Source organism: Mytilus trossulus, chromosome 10 (genome assembly GCF_036588685.1).
Source record: "Mytilus trossulus isolate FHL-02 chromosome 10, PNRI_Mtr1.1.1.hap1, whole genome shotgun sequence".
Lineage (NCBI taxonomy): Eukaryota > Metazoa > Mollusca > Bivalvia > Mytilida > Mytilidae > Mytilus > Mytilus trossulus.
Window position 1 is genome coordinate 67,655,635 of NC_086382.1, and position 27,543 is coordinate 67,683,177.

The 27,543-nt window shown below is 31.9% G+C and overlaps 1 protein-coding gene across 1 annotated transcript in view; it reads left to right on the forward strand.

The window, feature by feature from the left end:
* LOC134688406 (putative uncharacterized protein DDB_G0274405) overlaps window positions 1–26,752 on the forward strand; it is a 43,379-nt gene extending 16,627 nt beyond the window's left edge. Inside the window, exons 2-6 of the mRNA XM_063549109.1 lie at window positions 11,513–11,713; window positions 13,750–13,793; window positions 14,458–15,193; window positions 15,614–15,718; window positions 21,962–26,752. Coding sequence (XP_063405179.1) covers window positions 11,513–11,713; window positions 13,750–13,793; window positions 14,458–15,193; window positions 15,614–15,718; window positions 21,962–22,054 — 1,179 coding nt within the window. The 3' untranslated portion in view covers window positions 22,055–26,752. The remainder of the gene's footprint in view (window positions 1–11,512; window positions 11,714–13,749; window positions 13,794–14,457; window positions 15,194–15,613; window positions 15,719–21,961) is intronic.
* Window positions 26,753–27,543: the final 791 nt, after the last annotated feature.

Below are 27,543 nucleotides of genomic sequence, written 5' to 3' on the forward strand. Positions count from 1 at the left end.
CCCCATCCAACCAATGTTTGGTAGACGTCAATTTGAAATTTGAAATGTACGCTTTATGTTCTTTCATTTGATATGCGACAACCTTACCACCTGAGAAATTTGAATGTTTGCACTAAATGACCCCACCCTTCCCCCTGGGATGAAAAGGGGGTTTAAAATTTTCATTTTTTAAGTAGAGTTTATTAAGACCTTCAATTTGATATATCAGATGACCCCATTTGACACAGTGCAAATAATGATGCAATATCAACTATATAAATAGAAGTTATGAAACTTACAAAGTCAATGCAAAACATGAAAATTTCAAATTGATTTTTTGGTGTTTTTTTCCATGGAATGTTTTTGGTATTTGGTCAAACACATAACTATGTCCACCTCTTCAATTTCTAAAACATTTTTCGTGGTAAGCTCTTGATGATTCAGAAATACATGCCTCCGCTCGCAAAACTTCAAACTGCATTATCTCTAAAACGACAATAGATATCTCAAATCTGTTAAATGATAAATGATCTACAGTTGAAGGACAACATTATAGAAAAAGAATGTGGACAATTTCAAAGTTCACCAAGGTCACAATTAATCATCAAATATATGATGCAATACAAAACTTGAGAACCGGAAGTCGTAGAGACATGGGACTATCACCATTCAACTCAAGACCACTTGACCTTTCAAATGTCACAAGGTCAAGGTCATAGTATAATGTGAAGGTCAAGGTGAAATTTCATCATGACCTGACATTGACCTCAAATTGAAGGTCTTGAACTACTGATCATCTTTGCTGTTTATAGTAGGTTGATATCTGTTACCTTTAAAAAGATATACACACAATACTATACTTTTAAGAATCATCCCGTCGTAACTTTTGAACAGACAGTCGGAATCTTTTGAGCTCAGTGTATAAAATGTAGAGCTCGTCGAGAGGAACATTTTATACACTGTAAGTATGCAGCAAACTCTTATCGTTTTCTTAATATGCAAGCTTGAAATTGCAGCGTAATTTTTTTTTGCACTTGGTGACCTTTGACCTTGGGTGCAAATTAAAGGTCACATGAACTTAAGATTATTGGTGAAGGTCCCAAGTCTTTACGACTTCCGGTTCTCGAGATACAATTTTTCAAAAATTGTGTATATTTTTTCAAGGGAAATATCTCCTTATAAGGGTTAACAACTAAATGATTGTATATGTTTATTATCATTGCCATTTGGTCTTGTACATGTTGCCGTTTTCAAATCGAATCTATCTTGAATACTTTTTGATAAAAATGTAAAAGAAAGAAATTGCTTCAAGGGGACGTAACTCTCATAGGGAATGATGAAATCCTTAGCAGCCTCATATGGTAACACATCATGATGAGATCTAACTTTTGTCCAAATAAGGTCATGATATCTTTTAAAACATTTAAGGGGGGCCATGTTGAAAAAAATCAATAAAAGGGAGATAACTTCTAAAGGGGATGATGAAATCCTACAAAAGTTCATCTGGTAAAAGTTCATGATGAGGTCTATCAATGATCCATATTTGGTATTGATAACTTCAACAGAAAGGGGATGAGGTCTTGTCAAACAAATGTTGGAAGAAAAAAAAGAAAAACTAGTATCTCAATTGTTTGTAAAACAATTGAAAGGTCTTTCCTGTAAAAGTGATGTTTTCGTAATGTACTTTGTACGACCTTTCGTTTGATATATGACAAGCATAACTTCTGAAATTTTTCGCTTTTTACACTTAATGACCTCATCCGCCTACATTTTTGAGATCGGAAGTATGATATATGTAACACAGGGTAGATGAGCTTTCATTTGGTATGCGACAACGCCATGTTCTAAAAAGTTTGATTTTTTGCACTTAATAACCCCATCCAATCAATTTTTGGAGGTTGGGAATTTGATATTTCAAATGTACACATCATGACCTTTCATTTGATAAACAACAACCCCATCGTAAAAGAAAATTTATTTTTTGCACTCAATGACCAGCTCCAACCAACTTTTGGGGGACGTCAATTTAAAATTTGAATTGTCCACTTTATGTTCTTTCATTTGATATGCGACATCCTTACCATCTGAGAAATTTGAAATTTTGCACTAAATGACCCCACCCTTCCACCTGGGATGAAAAAGAGGTTTAAAATTTTCATTTTTAAGTAGATTTTATTGAGACCTTCAATTTGATATATCAGTTGACCCCATATGGCAAAGTGTCAAAAATGATGCAATATCAACGATATAAATAGAAGTTATGAAACTTACAAAGTTAATGCAAAACATGAAAATTTCAAAATGATTTTTTTGGTGTTTTTTCCCATGGAATGTTTTTGGTACTTGGTCAAACATATAACTATGCCAACCTCTTCAATTTCTTAAACATTTTAAGTGGTAAGCTGTTGTTGATTCAGAAATACTTGCCGCCGCTCGCAAAATTTCAAACTGCATTATCTCTAAAACGACAGCAGATATCTCAAATCTGTTAAATGGTAAATGATCTACAGTTAAAGGACAACATCATAGAAAAAGAATTAGGACAATTTCAATGTTCACCAAGGTCACAATTAATCATCAAATATATGATGCAATACCAAACTTGAGAACCGGAAGTCGTAGATACATGGGACTATCACCATTCAACTCAAGACCACTTGACCTTTCAAATATCACAAGGTCAAGGTCATAGTATAATGTGAAGGTCAAGGTGAAATTTCATCATGACCTGACATTGACCTCAAATTGAAGGTCTTGAATTACTGATCATCTTTTCAGTTTATAGTAGGTTGATATCTGTTACCTTTAAAAAGATATACACAAAATACTATACTTTTAAGAATCATCCCGTTGTAACTTTTGAACAAACGGTCGGACATTTTTGGGCTTATTATATAAAATGTAGAGTTCGTCGAGAGGAACATTTTATACGCTGTATGTAGGCAGCAAAGTCTTATCGTTTTCCTAATATGTAAGCTTGAAATTGCAGCGTAATTTTTTTTTGCACTCTGTGACCTTTGACTTTGGGTGCATATTGAAGGTCACATGAATTAAAGATTATTGGTGAAGGTCCCAAGTCTCTACGACTTCCAGTTCTCGAAATAGATTTTTTCTAAAATTGTATACAATTTTTCAAGGGGAATAACTCCTTATAAGGATTAATAACAAAATGATTGTATATAATCATTAACATTGCCATCTGTTCCTGTACATGTTGCCATTTTCAAATCGATTCTATCTCTAACATTTTTTGAGAAATGAGCAAAGGAAAGAAATTGTTTCAAGGGGAAATAACTCTCAAAGGGGATGATGAAATTCTATGCAGCCTCATATGGTAATACATCATGATGAGATGTACCTATTGTCCAAATAAGATCATGATATCTTCAAAAACAACGAGGGGGGGGCCATGTTGAAAAAAATCAATAAAAGGGAGATAACTTCTAAAGGGGATGATGAAATCCTACACTGCCTCATCTGGTAATACTTCATAATGAGGTCTACCGATGGTCCATATTTGGGTTTGATAACTCCAATAGAAACGAGGGGAGGCCATGTCAAACAAATGCTGGATGAAAAAAAAAAAAAAAACTAGTCTTTCCTGTAAAAGTGATGTTTTCGAAATGTACTTTTTACGACCTTTCGTTTGATATACGACAAGCATACCTTCTGAAACTTTTCACTTTTTACACTTAATGACCTCATCAGCCTACATTTTTGAGATCGGAAGTATGATGTATGTAACACAGGATAGATGAGCTTTCATTTGATATGCGACAACGCCATGTTCTAGAAAGTTTAATTTTTGCACTTAATAACCCCATCCAACTAATTTTTGGAGGTCAGGAATTTGAAATTTGATATGTACGCTTTATGTTCTTTCATTTGATATGCGACAACATTACCATCTGAAAAATTTGAATGTTTGCACTAAATGACCCCACCCTTCCCCCTGGGATGAAAAAGAGGTTTAAAATTTTCATTTTTATGCAGAGTTTATTGAGACCTTCAATTTGATATATCAGTTGACCCCATTTAGCAAAGTGTCAAAAATGATGCAATATCAACGATATAAAAAGAAGTTATGAAACTTACAAAGTTAATGCAAAACATGAAAATTTCAAAATGATTTTTTTGGTGTTTTTTCCCATGGAATGTTTTTGGTATTTGGTCAAACATATAACTATGCCAACCTCTTCAATTTCTTAAACATTTTAAGTGGTAAGCTGTGGTTGATTCAGAAATACATGCCGCCGCTCGCAAAATTTCAAACTGCATTATCTCTAAAACGACAGCAGATATCTCAAATCTGTTAAATGGTAAATGATCTACAGTTAAAGGACAACATCATAGAAAAAGAATTGGGACAATTTCAATGTTCACCAAGGTCACAATTAATCATCAAATATATGATGCAATACCAAACTTGAGAACCGGAAGTCATAGAGACATGGGACTATCACCATTCAACTCAAGACCACTTGACCTTTCAAATATCACAAGGTCAAGGTCATAGTATAATGTGAAGGTCAAGGTGAAATTTCATCATGACCTGACATTGACCTCAAATTGAAGGTCTTGAATTACTGATCATCTTTTCAGTTTATAGTAGGTTGATATCTGTTACCTTTAAAAAGATATACACAAAATACTATACTTTTAAGAATCATCCCGTTGTAACTTTTGAACAGACGGTCGGACATTTTTGGGCTTATTATATAAAATGTAGAGTTCGTCGAGAGGAACATTTTAAACGCTGTATGTAGGCAGCAAAGTCTTATCGTTTTCCTAATATGTAAGCTTGAAATTGCAGCGTAATTTTTTTTTTGCACTCTGTGACCTTTGACCTTGGGTGCATATTGAAGGTCACATGAATTAAACATTATTGGTGAAGGTCCCAAGTCTCTACGACTTCCAGTTCTCGAAATAGATTTTTTCTAAAATTGTATACAATTTTTCAAGGGGAATAACTCCTTATCAGGGTTAATAACAAAGTGATTGTATATGTTCATCAACATTGCCATCTGTTCCTGTACATGTTGCCGTTTTCAAATCGATTCTATCTCTAACATTTTTTGAGAAATGAGCAAAGGAAAGAAATTGTTTCAAGGGGAAATAACTCTCATAGGGGATGATGTAATTCTATGCAGCCTCATATGGTAATACATCATGATGAGATGTACCTATTGTCCAAATAAGATCATAATATCTTTAAAAACAACGAGGGGGGGCCATGTTGAAAAAAATCAATAAAAGGGAGATAACTTCTAAAGGGGATGATGAAATCCTACACAGCCTCATCTGGTAATACTTCATAATGAGGTCTACCGATGGTCCATATTTGGTTTTGATAACTCCAATAGAAACGAGGGGAGGCCATGTCAAACAAATGCTGGATGAAAAAAAAAAAAAAAAAACATGCGAAAAACAATAAGGTCTTTCCTCACGGAGAGGAAAGACCTTAAAAAGAAAAAAAAAAAACATTAGAAAAACAATAAGGTCTTTCCTCGCGGAGAGGAAAGACCTTAACTAGTATCTCAATTGTTTGTAAAACAATTGAAAGGTCTTTCCTGTAAAAGTGATGTTTTCGTTATGTCCTTTGTACGACCTTTCGTTTGATATACGACAAGCATACCTTCTGAAACTTTTCGCTTTTTACACTTAATGACCTCATCCGCCTACATTTTTGAGATCGGAAGTATGATATATGTAACACATGGTAGATGAGCTTTCATTTGATATGCGACAAGGCCATGTTCTAAAAAGTTTAAATTTTGCACTTAATAACCCCATCAAACCAATTTTTGGAGGTTGGGAATTTGATATTTCAAATGTACACATCATGACCTTTCATTTGATATACAACAACCCTATTGTAAAAGAAATTATTTTTTTTGCACTCAATGACCCCATCCAACCATTTTTTGGGGGACGTCAATTTGAAATTTGAAATGTACGCTTTATGTTCTTTCATTTGATATGCGACAACCTTACCATCTGAGAAATTTGAATTTTTGCACTAAATAACCCCACCCTTCCACCTGGCATGAAAGAGAGGTTTAAAATTTTCATTTTTAGGTAGAGTTTATTGAGACCTTCAATTTGATATATCAGATGACCCCATTTGACAAAGTGCAAAAAATGATGCAATATCAGCTATATAAATAGAAGTTATGAAACTCACAAAGTCAATGCAAAAAATGAAAATTTCAAATTTATTTTTGGGTGTTTTTTTTCCATGGAATGTTTTTGGTATTTGGTTAAACATATAACTATGTCAATCTCTTCAATTTCTTAAACATTTTAAGTGGTTAGCTGTTGTTGTTTCAGAAATACTTGCCGCCGCTCGAAAAATTTCAAACTGCATTATCTCTAAAACGACAATAGATATCTCAAATCTGTTAAATGGTAAATGATCTTCAGTTAAAGGACAACACTATAGAAAAAGAAATGGGACAATTTCAAAGTTCACCAAGGTCACAATTAATCATCAAATATATGATGCAATACCAAACTTAAGAACCGGAAGCCGTGGAGACCTGGGACTACCACCATTCAACTCAGGACCACTTGACCTTTCAAATATCACAAGGTCAAGGTCATAGTATACTGTGAAGGTCAAGGTGAAATTTCATCATGACCTGACATTGACCTCAAATTGAAGGTCTTGAAATACTGATCATCTTTGCAGTTGATAGTAGGTTGATATATGTTACCTTTTAAAAGATATACACAAAATACTATACTTTTAAGAATCATCCCGTTGTAACTTTTGAACAGACGGTCGGACATTATTGGGCTTATTGTATAAAATGTAGAGCTCGTCGAGAGGAACAATTTACATGCTATATGTATGCAGCAAAGTCTTATCGTTTTACTAATATGTAAGCTTGAAATTGCAGCGTAATATTTTTTTGCACTCAGTGACCTTTGACCTTGATTGTATATTAAAGGTCACATGAATTAAAGATTATTGGTGAAGGTCCCCAGTCTCTACGACTTCTGGTTCTCGAAATACAGTTTTTTTAAAATTATGTACATTTTTTCAAGTGGAATAACTCCTTATAAGGGTTAATAACAAAACGAGTGTACATGTTTATTAGCATTGCCATCTGTTGATGTACATGTTGCCGTTTTCAAATCGATTCTATCTCTTATACTTTATGTGAAAAATGCAAAAGAAAGAAATTGTTTCAAGGGGATATAACTCTCATAGGGGACGCTGAAATCTTAATCAGCCTCACATGGTAATACATCATTATGAGATCTACATTATGTTCAATTAAGGTCATGATATCTTTAAAACCAACGAGGGGGGGTCATGTTGAAAAAAATCAATAAAAGGAAGATAACTCCTAAAGGGGATGATGAAATCCTTAACAGGGTCATTTGGTAATACATCTTGGTGAGGTCTAGCTATGGTCCATATTTGGTCCTAATAACTTCAACAGAAACAAGAGGCGGACATGTCAAAAAAATGTTGGAAGAAAAAAAGGAAAAAAAAGAAAAAAAAACATTAGAAAAACAATAAGGTCTTTCCTCACGTAGGGGAAAGACCTTAATAATAATAATAATAATAATAATAATAATAATAATAATAATAATAATAATAATAATAATAATAATAATAATAATAATAATAATAATAATAATAATAATAATAATAATAATAATAATAATAATAATAATAATAATAGTTACAATCACTAGGCAATAATAATAATAATAATAATAATAATAATAATAATAATAATAATAATAATAATAATAATAATAATAATAATAATAATAATAATAATAATAATTACAATCACTAGGCAGTAATAATAGCAGTCCAAATTTCCTAACCTTAATTCTTAACATGCATGAAATATTTGCTACTGGACTGAAGCAAACAATAACCAATGAACTTTTGACCTGATTTCAGCCTTTGGTCCTAATTCTCTGCATTCTGATTTTGTTATTTTTAATTTGTATAGCTGATGTTTGGTTGTCTTATATAATTTTAAAAGAACATAAGAACATATATTGCAAATCATTCAATTTCATTCTGCTTTTTAATATATACTGATATATTGTCTTTAGACCAAAAGTCAGTTTATAGGACCAGTGGCAGATTCAGAAATTTTCACAAGTGGGGCACCGTGACTGCCCAAGAGGAGACCAGATCCCGTCATGCTACAGTGATTCCTTATATAACCAACCAAAATTTTCAGAAAAAGGGGGGACAGGGCCTGCCCCCTCCCCCCCAAATAAATCCAACTCTGAGGATCATTGAATGTGATTTTATATAAACATGACAAATGAATATTAAAATATACAAATGCATTGATCGGCCCAAATAAAAGGGGGGTTCGCACCCCCGGAACCCCCCCTGGATCCGCCACTGACCTTTATACATGTTGTGTATTATCATCAAATACAACTTACATTTCAATATTAAGAATGAACACAGATGCGGCCACTTTCATTTAAGACGGAAATCTTCTAAAATTTTACTAAAATGCTTGAATTGTGAAGATTTCAGTAATTTTACATGACTTAATGATGCTAGTACTTGATATATGTCCATTGTATTGTCAAAAAACACCCCATATTTATGTAGCAGAGGCATTCTAATTTTTCCTATAACATGTATAAATAACTAAAAGTTTACATTTTAACAATTTGTAAAACTGCTATATTTTGGGGCCTAAAAGGGGTCTTACTCCTTTCTATCTCTATCCAACATGCTCAATATACAATCATATGCTAATAATAATAATAATAATAATAATAATAATAATAATAATAATAATAATAATAATAATAATAATAATAATAACTAGAATTGCCATTGCAAGCAATAGCGGATGTCACCCTTCTCCCATTGCCACTAAGCGGCAGCCATTTCAAAATAATTTATACAGTGAATACAGATTTATGAATTGAGATTTATCTTTTTGTACATTTTCAGTACATTTAGAGGATTTTCAAAAGTTTCACATTTCTTCTGTTTCCATGGCAACGGCAGCCATTTTGGAAATTTCAAAGTCAAAAGTATCATGTGTACATGCCAGTTAACAATAATATTAAATTTCATTAAGTTTGGAGCATTTTGAAAATATTTGACATTTCTGCATTTTCCATGGCAACGGTAGCCATTTTGGAAATTCCAACTTCAAAAATGTTATTCAGACCTGGCAGTCAACAATCATATAAAGTTTCATCTTTTTTGGAGCATTTTGAAATTTTGGAAATTTTTGACATTTTGGTTGGTTACTATGGTAACAGAGACCTTTCCAAAATTTTAATGGCAGATACCACATTGGTACATAGGAGGGAACATACCATCAGAGTTTCAATTGATTTGACCTACCATTTTAAGAAAGTAAATGCCACTTTTAGGTTTTTGAAGCATATTTGACCATATTTGACTTGTTTCCATGGTAACGGCAGACATTTTTGAAATTCCAACGCCATAAAGCACATCTACCAATGTTGCTCATCGTTCCTGTTGAGTTTTATAAAATTTGGAGCATTTTGATATTTTGGAAATTTTTGGTGTAGTTTCCATGGCAACATGATAGTTCCAATGATTGCCAAAATCTTCAAAAACCAGTATATGCCCGGCACCTATATTGTATCAAAATATAATGATTCTAAGTTAAAGCAACTCCAAATAATTCTTTAAATCCTAAAACTTTAATTTTTCACAATTGTTCCGTTTCCATGGTAACGGCAGCCATTTTTTATGGTCTTAAGACCTACTGCAACCCGAAATTCGGTGTTCCTCATTATAGTTAACTTTCATTAAGATTGGTTCCATTGGCTCCGAGAAAACTGCCGGACAAAAAAGGTGGAAGAATAATAATAATACAGAAAAAGAAACAGAGGAAAAGCAATATGTCACCCGACATTGTCGATCGGGTGACATAATAATACACTAGGCAGTAATAATAGCAGTCCAAATTTCCTAACCTTATTTCTTAACATGCATGAAATATTTGCTACTGGACTGAAGCAAACAATAACCAATGAACTTTTGACCTGATTTCAGCCTTTGGTCCTAATTCTCTGCATTCTGATTTTGTTATTTTTAATTTGTATAGCTGATGTTTGGTTGTCTTATATAATTTTAAAAGAACATAAGAACATATATTGCAAATCATTCAATTTCATTCTGCTTTTTAATATATACTGATATATTGTCTTTAGACCAAAAGTCAGTTTATAGGACCAGTGGCAGATTCAGAAATTTTCACAAGTGGGGCACCGTGACTGCCTAAGAGGAGACCAGATCCCGTCATGCTACAGTGATTCCTTATATAACCAACCAAAATTTTCAGAAAAAGGGGGGACAGGGCCTGCCCCCTCCCCCCCAAATAAATCCAACTCTGAGGATCATTGAATGTGATTTTATATAAACATGACAAATGAATATTAAAACAAGCAGTATATACATGTAGAAAAGCTATGTTATACATTTATAATGTTAATTGTTAATGTTAATAAAAAATCTGTGTCTGCAAGACTTGACAGAGATATCTGAAACAGACTTATTTATCAGGTTTATAATAATATTTTTAAAACAGATTCAGATGTCAAAGATTTAGATATTTTAACATGGATGGTAGATTTGTAGTTTGTTCCATAGTTGTGATAGTAATGGTCAACTGTATAACCAAAATATTTTGTACTTTTTTTAAAATGTTCGGCCAGATCAAATTGTTTTCAAATATGTCAGAGAGGGCCCTTGAATTTCTTTTATTATTATAATTTAAAGCATTTGTAGAGCAGCTCTCTCAATACACCACATTTTCTGATCATCCATTATTGAATATTATACTGATCCATGGCCAACATTTTTACTCTTGGGAAATGAATTCTTATTAGAATTGATGGCCATTTATTGTCTTTATATTATAATCATCTTTGATCATAGAATGTACAATTAATTGAATTACAGATCTATACTAATAAGTTGATTAACTAATATTTCTTAAGAATGTTGGGGTTTATCAAAAAAAAAAGATATAGTAACATCAGCTACTTTCAGTTTGGAAATGATGCTGTCAAATAAATATTTATGAATCCCTTTCTTATAATCATATTTATGATCGAATTTAGTCATTTGTTAGTAATGTCTGAAGAAAAGACTCTTGATATTTGCCCTATGGTCCTGCTTGAATGGAAATTTAACTGTAGAAAACATTATGCACCTAGTCTAATTAATAAGTCTCATTCTCTTAAACTTGCATATGTATAGACATAAAGCTAAGCAGTTCATTGACCAGCAAAAATTTACTCAGTTTGACCATGTTGACACTGTTTATGCTTTATCAGATGTGTTTTATTTGTTTATGTTATTGTTTTTATAGGGTTTGAAATTAGCAGGAGCTCACACGCCAATGACCCCTAAACAATGGTGTGAGCTACTAAAATTTCTGCGTTTCTTGTATATGTACAGAACTATATAATATAATATTGGGTACAAAACATAAGATGTGGGCTACATTATGCTGAAATTTTAACTTGAATCCCTGTTTTACAGAGCACAGATGATACATTAGACGATGAGGATATAGTGGAAGAGGGAACGGAACTGAAAACTGTATCAGAAACAAAGAAAAATACTTCATATAATGAGGCTTTCTCTGTTGAGGGAAGACGACACAGGACCAATGATGTGGCTCGTAAGGCAGCATTGTACAATGAAAGAGTAGATGATAATCAGCCTCAATCTCCTTCTGATGTAAGTTGCTTTGGAGATAGTTATCATGGTTATTAGATAGAAAAAGATAGGGGTATGAGTGTCAATGAGACAACTCTCCATCCAAGTCATAATAAAAGTTAAAATTAGTATTTATGGACATATTTGAGGGTTTTGTCCTTATTAACTTACTTTATAAATGACTTATCTCCCTTTTACACAGGTTTAATTCCTATCAAATAATTGTACACATGTATTGACCATGATTGACAGCAAACTATATACATTGAAATAAGAAGATGTGGTATGAGTGCCAATGAGAAAACTTAATCTGTATGTCTCTCCATGTCACAATGTTGTGAATGTGTAAAAAATAAACAATTATAGGTCAAAGTACAGCCTTCAACAGAAAGCATCTGGCTCACAAGGAACAACATTGTACACTTTGTATCTACATGGTAAAAATAATAAAAGCATGCATGCAGAATTTAGTAAAGCATCTAGAAACATTTTCACATAAAATTATTAAGATTATTTTGCCCACGGTTAATATTATTTAGTTTAAAAAAAATGAGAAGGGCATACAAAACATTAACGGAGGGAAAATTCTAAAAAAACAAATTAAACTTGTTGTTTTACTGATACTGCCAAAGATCAGTATACAAAATTCATTGCTCATTGATGAACTTCTAGGTCATCAAGTCAGTTAACAGCTCATGTCAGAATATGAAAGCATTAATTGAAAGGAAATTAAGCATTTTGTATGTTGAAACACATTTAACTGATGGCTACTTATTGGGGAGGGATGCAAGTTGTAGTAAAGAAGACGTTCACAATGTAAAATTAATCAAGAAAACCCTTACTCTCAGATCACACCAGTATAAAATATGACAACCCATTAAATCCAAAAGTATCATATGCATGCTATATATTATAATTAGGACAAATTGTATTAAAGAATGTGTTTCAAAACTGTTGACATGACCTTTTTTCAATAACTTTTTGTTGATGTCTTTAAATGTTAGTTATACTTTAAATGGCCCTAAATTGATGAATTTAAATGTTAAACAAGTGTGACTAATACTATTATCTAAGTGAAACAACAGATGAAGGTGTGTTTACCTATACCAGTCTACCTGTAATGAACTAATCATTGAAAAACTAGCCATATGTAAAACATGTTAAATGGTCATTGATAAAATCAGGTCAGAAGTGTTAAATTATAAGTACATCTGGATCTTAAAGTAAAGGTGTTCACCACCATTGTGAATACAAGGCTGTCCTAGTCACTTATTGTGTACATAGGGATATGTTTAACTGAAATGTCATCAATGTGTGACTTGTATGGTAGCAAAAAATTGAAAAATAAAATGTCCTGTAAATCATAAGTGAGGAGAGTTAAAAATAATATATTCATTTGTAATTGATATCAAGGCAGATTCAGTCATTGTCAAAGAGGGAGTACTAAGGGGAGGTTCCAACCCCTTGAACACCATGAAACGTTTGCAAAATTTGAAAATAAGATAAATAATAAAATAAAATAAAATAAAATTGTACAAAAGGAAGTGGAGGTTCCAACACCCTGAACACCCCCTGGATCCACCAGTGGCTATATCATGTATGATTTTAATTCTATCTGAACTGTAACCTGAGGTGAAGCCAATGGGAACAATCTGCTTATCACCTTTCTGTCAAAATTGTCTCTTAAAATTTTGTATTGAAAGTCAAACAAGATAGATTTCAGGTACCTTAAACACAGGCCATTAGAAAGAAACTAGAGTGAAGAAAGACAATCTTTGAAAAAGGGCCACATTTGAGTTAATTGTCTTTAACATGTTTAAAGTTAAATCTGGCATTTTTATGTGAAGCAATTTCAGAGTGAGAACAGCTGCATCCAGGAATTATTCTTTTTTTTACAATTATTTAAATCAGTCTATTTCCATTATTTCAGTACCTGTTTTCAGTTTTGTCACAAAGGCAGATGACACTAACATCAATTTATTATTATATGTTGGGTAAAATTAGATTCAGGTTTTTGATTGTATGTCATATTTGAACATATGAACTTGTTTTTACAGAGATTTGGTGGCAGAAGTGCATATAATGCGGTCAGAAATAAGAGGTATAGTTTCTTTACTAAAGAATTCTTATTGTTATTCTAGTTTTATTCATAATTAGATGTGACTGTGACTGGCTATATAGTGACTAAGTAGGGCAACATGACCTGATTACACACATAAGTGACTTATTCAAATATTTTAAAGATTTGGCTGATATAATCTAAACAGTGAGATATTTTCAACTTGATGAACAACTACTTGAAAGTAGAACACTATCATCTACTTGTTAAGTTTCATTAATACATATGAGAATAATTTACACTTGGTCAGGGCACTGATAGAGAATTTTACATTTGGTCAGCAGTCTGAAAAAAAGATTTTAACCTTAGTCAACTGCCTGATGAAGAATCTTGTAGGGTACTATGTTTTTAATCTGATTACATAAATAACATTTGTTTAGTCATAGGATACAGATTTTTTGCCATGCAAACATAAAAATAATTGATACATGTACTATTACAAAACAATAGCTTTTCATTTATTAAAAATATAATGTCAGTAAATAAAAAAATAAAAAAGCATCCAGTTTTATCATTATACATCAATGATGCTTAAATAATAATTTGCTAGTTCATTGAATTAACTGTTGACCTTGTTGCAGGTTAGCAGTTTGACAGATCCATGATATTATTTTGATATATAGTTTGAATTACTTTGTATTTTCAGTCCTTCTGATCTTGAGGCAGATTTAGAGGATAACCAGGACTATGACAGTACAGTCAGTCATTCAGAAACCAACTTATCTGTCATTGGAAAATCTGAATCAACTGATTCTAACACCTATAGTCCAAAAACCTCTCGGCCTCCAAATTCTGTATATTCTAGGATTTCCCCCTCTGATCCCACCTTGTCTACGTATAAACCAAGTTCACCAAGAAACAATCTTCTATGGGAGTCACCACGCACAAATAAACAATCCTCTCCTTCAAGTGATCATGACACTAAAACAACTCATACTGTGTTAAATCGATTCCCTTTTGCGGCTAATCAAAACCAGAACAAAGATTCTGACCAATCAAATAAACCAAAATCATTTCCCTCGGTGCTTTCACGATTTCCACAGTCAAATCATGACCAAGAGAACAAGTCACAGTCAAATATAGAAAAAGACAGTCAAAAACAGTCATATCATGATTCCAGTCAGTTTAGATCCACTTATCGTGACCTTGATAGCAAATCAAGGACACATGATGTGGAGACTAAAACTAAATCTCCACCTTCATATCGTAGTAACCATGGTAACACAGAAAACCAAACAGGATCTCATCACCGTGAAAAGTTCATGGAGAATTTGAACAGTTCTAATCAACGACGATATCCTCGACATAATTTGGAGGACTCTTCTTCAAAATTGGACGAGGAAAGAGCAAAGTTCAAAGAGGAAAAGACTAAGTTAGAAAAGGTTGGTGTGCTTTAAAACACTATTTTTTAAATGAAAAAATGGGGAAAATGCCTGTTCCAAGTCATGAGTAGTACAATTGTTATCCATTCGTTTAATGTATTTTAGCTTTTGATTTTGCCGTTTGCCTAGGGACTTTTCATTTTAAATTCTCCCCTATGTTTAGTATATTTGTTATTTTGATTTTTCAAAGATTACATTAACATAAAGTTGATATTTTGTTAAGCATTATTTACAGAAGCAATTTTCTAGTCTATTCAAAATATATCTTTAATGTTTTATCATGTTAATCTATTTAAAAATATTTATATGTATACAGTGTGATCTACTTAAAATTTATCCATACAGTTTAATCCATTGAAAATATATCTAATTATTATTAAAGTTTTAAACTGAATGTTAACTTATGCCAACACTTTTTAGAAACTTGATGAAGAGAGAGAAGAAAACAGACAGTTGAAATCTATGTTAGAAACCAGAGATCAGAAAATAGTGGAGTTAGAACGAGAAATTTATTGTCTGAACAAGGTAAAATATATTTAAATAACACTTTATTATGTTAATTATTTGCAACCATTTATAAATTTATGATTGTCAAAAAAAATTAATAATAATAGGAAGCACAGTACATACAAAATTCAAAAGTCAGCACACCATTAGCTTTGACTAATTGGGAATAAAATTGGAGCAGGACTTAAAACATCATAATTAATCTCTAAATACAAATTTGATTAAATCAAAAAGAGGAAAATTTTTTTAGTTTGTGATAATCAATATTCTCTCAAAACTTAGTCTAGTTTTGCTTTGAAATTCCAGCAGATGTGAACTGGTAAGGAAACCTGTTGTCGTCAGCTTCAGCATGACTATTATCATTTGAATTATCTCCCCTTTGTTTTATTTGATTGCAAGAGGATTTTTTTAAAATCATTTGACGTTTTTGTTTATCAGGCTGCACCCATATATTAGAAATTAATGTATGTATCAGGAATTATGAAAGAATATTTTAAAGAGTTCATATTTTTCTTTAAAAATATAATAACCAAAAGTTTCAAAACCATGAATAAAAAAACCAATGAAATTGTTTGGAGTGTTCAGGTTAAAAGGATGATAAACTTACAGTTGTGAACTTGTGTGTTATTTAGTCTCTTGTCAGCGGCTGATCCAGGACTTGAGGTTAGGGGAGGGGGAGCAAACATAAATGTTAGCACAGCAGAGCCAGGCAATTTTTTTTGGAGGCAAGATTATCGAAATATCCTTTATCAGGGTGGGGACAACCCATGCTTTGCAAATTAAAAGGGGGGCACGCCCGCCACACATTCACCTGAATCTGCCTGCCCCTGCTTGTGGTGAGTTATCTCATTGACAATCATACCACATCTTTTGATTTTTATATTGACACAAACAAGATCATTCCTTAAGTGGACACCTTTTGTCATGGATTTTATTATTAAAGTAAACCATATTTGTCATGGATTTGAATACTGATCCTGTATTTTAGTGGCAACAGATATCATGGATATGAATACTAAACCAACACATTTAAAAAAAAAAAAAGAAGCTTTGCAACCAAAGTTTCTTTAAATGAGCTGTATTTATCTTATTATTTGAAGAATTTTATTTTAATAATATTTTATTTTATGTATATATTATTGTTTAATCTTCAGTTTGTTCCTCAGTTTATTAATTAAAATGCTTATTTTCATGAATGAGGATTTATTATCTAACCATTCACTTTTGTAAACATCAATGTGCATCTTGATTTGCCTGTAACATTTTTACCCAGTACCCAGCATGTAATTTGTGTGTAAAATATTATGTAATGAAGTACAAACTATACTGACATTTCTGAAAAAAGGATCAGTTTAATTGGTAAAAGGATAAGATTGAAATAACTATAAATTAATGTTATTTTATTAAATTTCTAAACAAAGAATTGTTTAGATTAGTATAGATGTTGTAATTTTAATGGAGACATCTGAGGCACACAAAAGTGTCATATAAGAATGAAAAATTAAAAATAATACAGACAACAAATTATTAATTAAGAAGGTGATATATTAAGAATGAGAATGAGAACTGTCCACCAGAGACGTAAGGATGAGGACATAAACAACTGTAGGTTTTAATGCACAGCCTTTAACAATGAGCAAAACAAACCATTTAACTAGCTATTAAGGCATAAAAAAATGAAAAACAAATCAAAAGAGATATATATATTTCTCTAATTTTTATACGACCGCAAATTTTGAAAAAATTTTCGTCGTATATTGCTATCTCGTCGTCGTCGTCGTCGTGGTGGTCGTGGTCGTTGTCGTCCGAATACTTTTAGTTTTCGCACTCTAACTTTAGTAAAAGTGAATAGAAATCTATGAAATTTTAACACAAGTTCTATGACCATAAATGGAAGGTTGGTATTGATTTTGTGGGTTTTGGTCCCAACATTTTAGGAATTAGTGGCCAAAAAGGGCCCAAATAAGCATTTTCTTGGTTTTCGCACTATAACTTTAGTTTAACCCTTACCATGCGGTACCCGTCTTTTGACGGGCGGACCCTAATAACCGTTATTTGGCTCTAATGGCGTTCCATACTTTTAGAAGTCCACTTTATGATACTTATTTTAAAAGTTATGCATGTTCCGTCAATCTGAGGCTATCCATATTCACGTTTCTCATGTATAAGTAGCATTTTGAGCACAAATACGGACTTGGAAATTTGAAATTGGCTAAAACTCGATTTTCTGGAGGGGTAGGCTTCACATCTGTATCTTACACAAGAAGTTCAGAGGCATAAAACTGGCAAAGATAGTGCAAACCCACAGCCATATAACTACTGATCATTATTATTATTGAAATACGCATAGGAAACAACTACCTGCGGTTTTGGGTCCATTCGAAGTCAAAAATCGGCAAAAATCGTGAAATTCGGTATTTTGGGTCCAAATGACCTTCTGTAGACCGATGAATCAAGATCAGATTCACTCCGACCTAACAACTGTTGGGGTCTATTTGTTCACTAGGGTCCACTCTACACGCAGGCTACAACTGGATACCTTAACCAGCAACCCTGGGTCTTCTGGGTCAAGAGAAGGGGTGAAAAATCGGCAAAATTGACGTTTTTTGCACCTGTTGACCCACTTTGGGGCAAATTCCCGTCAAAAAAATTCCGCCTCCTCACCCCGACCACCCCACCCCGTGATCACCTATATTAGATTTAAAGAAATCAATATGCTACAGCAACAGGGCTAAGCTCATTTGCATATAATTTGCATATTTTTGCAAATAAACGAAAATTAGACATTTTCTAAAAACAATTCCGCATGGTAAGGGTTAAGGACCTTGGTAAAAGAAACCATTTTTTTTTCACTTTTAGCTCTAATTTGGATGTTTCTTCTTCTTATTATGGGTCAGAACGGGTCAGTAAGGCCTCCAGATACAAGGATTAGTTCAAAAACGCTTCAAAAAATATTTTATTTTTTGGAAGTTTGTTAACCCTTACCATGCGGTACCCGTCTTTTGACGGGCGGACCCTAATAACCGTTATTTGGCTCTAATGGCGTTCCATACTTTTAGAAGTCCACTTTATGATACTTATTTTAAAAGTTATGCATGTTCCGTCAATCTGAGGCTATCCATATTCACGTTTCTCATGTATAAGTAGCATTTTGAGCACAAATACGGACTTGGAAATTTGAAATTGGCTAAAACTCGATTTTCTGGAGGGGTAGGCTTCACATCTGTATCTTACACAAGAAGTTCAGAGGCATAAAACTGGCAAAGATAGTGCAAACCCACAGCCATATAACTACTGATCATTATTATTATTGAAATACGCATAGGAAACAACTACCTGCGGTTTTGGGTCCATTCGAAGTCAAAAATCAGCAAAAATCGTGAAATTCGGTATTTTGGGTCCAAATGACCTTCTGTAGACCGATGAATCAAGATCAGATTCACTCCGACCTAACAACTGTTGGGGTCTATTTGTTCACTAGGGTCCACTCTACACGCAGGCTACAACTGGATACCTTAACCAGCAACCCTGGGTCTTCTGGGTCAAGAGAAGGGGTGAAAAATCGGCAAAATTGACGTTTTTTGCACCTGTTGACCCACTTTGGGGCAAATTCCCGTCAAAAAAATTCCGCCTCCTCACCCCGACTACCCCACCCCGTGATCACCTATATTAGATTTAAAGAAATCAATATGCTACAGCAACAGGGCTAAGCTCATTTGCATATAATTTGCATATTTTTGCAAATAAACGAAAATTAGACATTTTCTAAAAACAATTCCGCATGGTAAGGGTTAAGTTAATAGAAATCTCATTTGCATATAATTTGCATATTTTTGCAAATAAACGAAAATAAGACATTTTCTAAAAACAATTCCGCATGGTAAGGGTTAAGTTAATAGAAATCTATGAAATTTTGACACAAGGTTTATGACCACAAAAGAAAGGTTGGGATTGATTTTGGGAGTTTAGGTCCCAACAGTTTAGGAATTAGGGGCCAAAAAGGGACCCAAATAAGCATTTTTCTTGGTTTTTGCACCATAAAGTTAGTATAAGTAAATAGAAATCTATGAAATTTAAACACAAGGTTTATGACCATAAAAGGAAGGTTGGTATTGATTTTGGGAGTTTTGGTCCCAACAGTTTAGGAAAAAGGGGCCCAAAGGGTCCAAAATTAAACTTTGTTTGATTTCATCAAAATTGAATAATTGGGGTTCTTTGATATGCCGAATCTAACTGTGTATGTAGATTCTTAACTTTTGGTCATGTTTTCAAATTGGTCTACATTAAGGTCCAAAGGGTCCAAAATTAAACTTAGTTTGATTTTGACAAAAAATGGATCGGTTGGGTTCTTTGATATGTTGAATCTAAAAATGTACTTAGATTCTTGATTATTGGCCCAGTTTTCAAGTTGGTCCAAATCTGGGTCCAAAATTAAACTTTATTTGATTTCATAAAAAAATGAATAAATGGGGTTCTTTGATATGCCAAATCTAACTGTGTATGTAGATTCTTCATTTTTGGTCCTGTTTTCAAATTGGCCTACATGAAGGTCCAAAGGGTCCAAAATGAAACTAAGTTTGATTTTAACAAAAATTAAATTCTTGGGCCTCTTTGATATGCTGAATCTAAACATGTACTTAGATTTTTGATTATGGGCCCAGTTTTCAAGTTGGTCCAAATCAGAATCTAAAATTATTATATTGAGTATTGTGCAATAGCAAGTCTTTTCAATTGCACAGTATTGTGCAATGGCAAGAAATATCTAATTTCACAATATTGTGAAATAGCAATTTTTTTTTTTAATTAGAGTTATCTTTCTTTGTCCAGAATAGTAAGCAAGAAATATCTTATTGCAAGATTTTTTTTTAATTGGAGTTATCTTTCTTTGTCCAGAATCAACTTAAATCTTTGTTATATACAATATACAATGTATATTCACTTTTTACTACCAACTGATAAATTTAAATAATCTTTACCATTCAGTGATAACAAGCAGTTTTTTTACATCTTAGTATTTTATGATGTATTTAAATGAGTAGTTATTGTTGCAAACTCCATTAGAATATTTAAATTGAGATTAGTTTTGGAATAAGGGAAAGGGGGATGTGATTAAAAAATTGGGTTCAATTTTTCTCATTTGAAATTTCATAAATAAAAAGAAAATTTCTTCAAACATTTTTTTGAGAGGATTAATATTCAACAGCATAGTGAATTGCTCTAAGAGAAAACAAACATTTTAAGTTCATTAGAACACATTCATTCTGTGTCAGAAACCTATGCTGTGTCAACTATTTAATCACAATCCAAATTTAGAGCTGAATCCAGCTTGAATGTTGTGTCCATACTTGTTCAACCTCTGCGGTCGTATAAAGCTACGCCCTGCGGAGCATCTGGTTGTACTATTTTCACATTTCCTGACCGGTGTGAGAAAAATATTTCTCCTCACTAGTGAAAAATTTGTTCTCGGGAAATGATTAGTCGAAATTTGATTATGACGTCTAAATGTTTTCTTTTCTTCTGAATTTTCCTATTGTGACGTCATGAAAAAAGGCGACAATGCTGATGACGTCGCATATAAAGAGCACAAGTTTCTGAAAATCTTTGAAAAAGAACGATAAAAAGCATTAGAGAAACAGATTCCGACACTATAACTCGTGTATTACGATATTTCTCCACTCTCGACAGTTATTTTTATTATTCAAAGAGCTCAGCAAGCCTCGCGCTTTAAATAATAAAATGTAACTGTCTCGAGTGGAGAAATATCGTAATACACTTGTTGCAGTGTAAGAATCTATATATATATATATATAGAAAATGTCTGAACAGAAAATAAATTAATATTTTTATTTCTCTCATGAGAAAACTGGAATGACCAACAACAAAAATACAACCAAATAAACCTGTGACAATTCTGCTTCTATTGGTACCAAGTTGCTCAAGGTCAATCCAGAAATGACCCTAAAATAATTTGGTGAAAAAATATAGTTTTATATGAACTATACACTGAAAAATCTCAAGTTAGGAATACTTATGGCCACACTCTGTACTTCATCGATAATGATACATTTCTTCGAGATATATTACTAATAACTATTCTTATGAATTATATATGTGTTCAGTTCCACATGTGAAGGTTAAAGCCTTTAACTTACAGGTAGTCACTCGTAAGCTCAGTTGTCGACTCAGGAAAAATGATTGATTATTTATTTATTATTTATCTATTGATCAACATATTTTAAAAATTAAAAACATTTTATTTAGGATCTTGAGGACTTAGACGAGGACTATCAGAAACTACAAGTAGAGAACCATGCATTGATTAGAACAGTATCACAGCTTAGTACCAGAGTTTGATACAAGTTGAGGGACCAGTAGATATATACCAGTTGAGGGACCAGTAGATATATACCAGTTCACAGAACAAATTCTTTTTATTCACATTTATTATGAATCATTTTTGGTTATCTATTTAAAGATATTTGCTTTTAATGAATAGTTATACATGTATCATGTATATGATAATGTAAATCATGTTACCAAACTGTTTCAAAAACAGCTCCTAAGCCTCAGTCAAATAATTAAAATATTTTAAGCATGAGCAAAATAGCTCCATTGTTTAATGTACTGAAAGTTTTATCTACTTCCATGAAGAGATGGAAGATAGATTATCAAGCTTTTTTCAAATATTATAACCAAAATAATCGATTCAATTTTGAATGACATCTCTTGCAACCCTTTTAATCTCTATCATGAATCTCCATTTTGTATTTTTATTGATGTTTTTAAAATATTGGTTGATATTTTATGGCAGTAGCTTACAAATGCATTTTTAAGGTAATTTTAGATGAAGTTGAGGTCCAATCAACTTGAAATTTATACGATGTTCCCAATGATAAGATCTTTCTAATTTTAATGCCAAATTAGAAATTTGATCCTATTATCATGGTCCACTGAACATAGAAAATGATAGTGCGAATGGGGCACCAGTGTACTTGTCTATTTATCATTTTGTTTTTGTATAATCTGTAAAAAGAAATTGATCTTAAAACTTTTGAAAATAAAATTTATTGCTTTTTGAAAGTTTCTTGCGAGCCAGTTCATTTTGTTTTTGCTTTTATAAAATGATATTAGGATTCATCAATATTTTTTAATACATTGTCATTAAAACCAAGGACTTAAATATATATACATCCCTGTTAAAACCTAAAAAAAAGTACGTCTTTTTTTATTAATCAAAATTTGAGTGAAGGAGCAGTATGAATTTAGTTGTTTGTGTAGTCAGAAGATATTTTTGTACACACTGACTGAACCCTTATATTGTAATCTTGGACTAGTCACCACAACTGTCTCTTATACTGTCAGAATAAAGCCTATTCTGATGATATTAAACTTTCTCATATTATAAAATATTTTTACTGTTGTTTGTATTTTAAGGGTCCATTTGATAGATATATTTGTTAAAACGTAGAAATGGAAAATGCATTTAACCTTTTTTTATTTATTTTAAAACAGTCATATTTTCATTTTATTGTAAACCAATCAGGTGGTTCTTTACACATTCCAAAAATATAGATATTAAAATACTTATGGATTCATTTATCAATTTTGTGGATTTGAGGGGTAATAGGGGAAACTGTAAATTAAAATACTCAACAAAATATAAATATTCATATACTTTATTGGAAAATGATTTTACCCTTTATTGAAAACCTTCCTAAACACAAACTTTTATACCATCAAAAAATAAATGAATACACAGTGATAATTGTTTAGGTTTGTTCATTGGATCCATAAATATTCATAATACTGGTCATTTGACAAACATGTCTTCCAACAGTCGGCATTGGCACAATACAGCTTATTGATCGCATTTATCATATTTGATAATGATAGAGTCCATACAAAAGTATTTCACCTTTTAATCAGAATATGATATTTAAGAGGAAGCTCAATAAACACCTGTAGAATGGAACGTTTTATAGAGGAAGCTCTGTAACATTCACTTTGTGGATTACACAGGCATTAAATATTTTAGTATTTAGAAAATGTTTGTTTATATTTATCTGCACATGTCTTACAAATAAAATGTCATCTTTCCTTAGGTCTATCTACAAAAAAGTTATAAAAATCAGCATATTCATTTATGTTGTTGGCATTTAAAAATACCTAAAACATTTTCCCACAAATTCAGAGCATTATTTTTGTTTGTTTTCATTCTTATTTGTAGTTTATTGTAGATTGTTTTCATTATTTGGCTTTAAGCCTTAGATACCATTACATATCAAGGGGACATTACTACACCTGTAGGGTTATTAGCTCTAGAACTGCCTGTAGAGTGTCTGCTACCTAGTAGCTTTCAGGGTTTATAATCTGCTCATCAGACGCTTAGCAATTTTTCATTTAATAGCAGTAGGAACTAGATATTTAATCAGTGTTTCATATTTTTGTTTACTTTGATTTTACGTATAAAATTTGTTCCAAATTGAGTGCTATTTTGTTTTGTTTGCTTGTTTAATTAACCTTCTTAGTATTAAATAGTATTTTATGTTGTATCTTTTTGTGAAACTGGGAGAATGAATCAATAATGCTTATTTTTGAACTGCTTTTTAACAAAATATGGAAGTATTTAATACCTGTTTACTTGTATGATTGCACTTGAGTTTTTTCTTAAATATGTTTACATGGTAGGACCATTTCAAGAATGATATATAAAAAGTATAAAATATCTACCTGTTGATGAAACAATGGAGAGAAGTTCCAAATTATGTTCACAGATTTAAGTTCAAATACAAATTTTAAATTTTCAAAAGAAAAAGTTTTGGTGTTAATCTGAGATTTTAATTAAAGATGTTACAAATTAATGTAAGAAACCTGAACTTGTCTAATTCTGATTGGATTTATCATTTGGCTTTTTGAGTGTCATTATGCTGTGAAAGTCCTTTTCTGTAAACTTTTTTTTTATTTGTGTTGTAATTTCTTTGAAAAATCCTACACATTGTTTTTCATAGCTTGCACAAAATTTCAAGGAATAACAAAAGTAATTAGCTTTTGACAAATAATAAAACCTCCACAGTTAAGTGTAAGCCAAAATTTTAGATGATATTTTTTAATCTAAAATGTCCATTTAACCAGGAAATCAAAAACACAAGTACTGTAAATTCAGAAATTATTTTGTGCATTTATTGTTGTGTTTTTTACATTTTGACTTAATGCAATTTTAATTTTATGATGATTTTGAAAAAAATCCTATTTAAATCATATAGAATAGTTTAAATTTTTGCGTTTACAACTCTGTCGCATTTTTCACAATAATAAAAATCTCACAATAATTTCTGAATTTACAGTATTATGTGTTCTTGAATGATGCAATCTATATTAATTATTATTGTTTATATGTTAAGTTTGCATGTTTCTGTAGAACATTAGATATACAGATATACCTGATGTACAAGCACTGTGATTTTAATAGTTGTGATAATCTGTAAGACGTCTTATATCAAATCAAACTCACTTTATATCTACTTATTATAACATAGAGTTCTGTAAAAACACTTTTATTGAGGATATAATTTTGTTTACCTTGTAATTCTTTTTTTAATGGCCTAATTATTTTGTCAGAATCAATGAAAGATGGTACATTGTGTGCCTCTGGAACGACATATGTGTAGCTAAGTTTGTACAATGTGTACCTCTGGAATGACATATGTGTAACTAAGTTTGTACATTGTGTACCTCTGGAATGACATATGTGTAACTAAGTTTGTACATTGTGTACCTCTGGAATGACATATGTGTAACTAAGTTTGTACAATGTGTACCTCTGGAATGACATGTGTAACTAAGTTTGTACATTGTGTACCTCTGGAATGACATGTGTAACTAAGTTTGTACATTGTGTACCTCTGGAATGACATATGTGTAACTAAGTTTGTACATTGTGTACCTCTGGAATGACATGTGTAACTAAGTTTGTACATTGTGTACCTCTGGAATGACATATGTGTAACTAAGTTTGTACATTATGTACCTCTGGAATGAGGTATGTGTAGCTAGAAAACAAATGATCTTTTATTGTAATGAATCTTTTGAGATGAACACATTTCAGTGTGGTATACAGTCAATAAGTTCCTCTAATATTTATGTTTAATATGATATTTATCTTGGCTTTATATCCATCTGTATTGGCATACAAATTTGAAAATAAATTTGGCTGACAAATGTTTGAATATATGACCTTAAAATGGTGTATATGTTATCAACCAGATTATAGGATTTTTGGATTCACTTCTTATATCTATGATTTAAAACAATACCTGATTGAAAAGACAGTATTAGACCAACACAAATCAATAAATCAATAAGTAATATAAATAAGAATTGATCTCCGACAGTGATTTATTTGTGCAGAGAATTTATTGGTTTAGAAATTTGACCGAATCAATCCATTAATAACCAGTAAGAATGTGTTATGTAATCAGAACTATATTTATAGGGTCATCAATGTTGGTATTATTTATCCATGACTTGTTAAATCTCAGTATTTAAAATTTTGTACCTCAATAATTTAAGCCTGCTGTTTCTCATTTATTTATAATGATTTTAGATAAACTCCTTTTATAACAGAAAATATCAAAATTTCATTGTCAGTTAAATGAAATATTTGTTATATATAATTCTTTTCTGTGGTTTAACAATTTTTAAATTAGAACTTTCCAAAACTTAAATAATTTGACTTGACAACAGTCTTGTTGTACACAACATTTTAATCTCAGATATTTTAGGAAACGCAAGGTTTTAATCATTTAGCTTCATATGCTAACAGCTGTGGGCAATTAGTGTATTAATGGCATAAATGTAGTATATGATACATGTGAAAAAAGGAGTTTATAACAATGTTTAGTTGTGTTCAAACAATGAATGTGAATCACTATATATAGATATATAGACGATGTTGTGTAGCACTTTATGTTTGTGATAAATGATGGTTGTGATACAGAATGTGTTCAGGTTGTATAACAGCTGTAATAACACAATAAAACTCATTTTATCTTCTTTTGTTTTTATTGATCGATAAACTCCCTAAAAAAGCTTTAATAACATATTAAAATTCATTTTATCTTCTCTTGTTTTTATTGGTCGATAAACTCCCTAAAACAGCTGTTATAGCACAAACTAAAAAAAAGTATGGTGTTTCTAGCAGTGATGTCATCAACTATGTATTAGTTTGTAGTTATCCTGGGATTATATATATATAAAAAGTAGATGTGGTATGATTTCCAATGAGACATCTCCCCACAAGAGACCAAATGACACAGAAATTAATTAACAGCTATAGGTCACTGTACAGCCTTCAACCATGAGCAAAGCCCACACTGCACAGTCAGCTATAAAAGGCATTGAAATCCCAAATGTAAAACAATTCAAAGGAGAAAAAACAACACCCTAGTTAACTTCCATTTTTATACGAAAAAAAATTTCGTGGTATATTGCTATCACGTTTGCGTCGTCGTCTGTGGCGTTCTAATACTTTTAGTTTTCGCACTCTTAACTTTAGTAAAAATGAATAGAAATCTATGAAATTTTAACACAAGGTTTATGACCACAAAAGGAAGGTTGGGATTGGTTTTGGGAGATTAGGTCCCAACGCTTTATTTTTGTTTAGATTATGGTGAACCATTTGTGGTAGGTCAATGACTTGGTATGCAGTTGTATTAGCATTGGCAGATATCAATTTCCATTGAGAATATTTGGCCCTGCTCCCTCAGTCATGGTCTATTGACTTTGATGTTTTTGCTTAGTTTGTGATGTGGTTTTGTTTATGGGGAACAACAACTGGCACATCA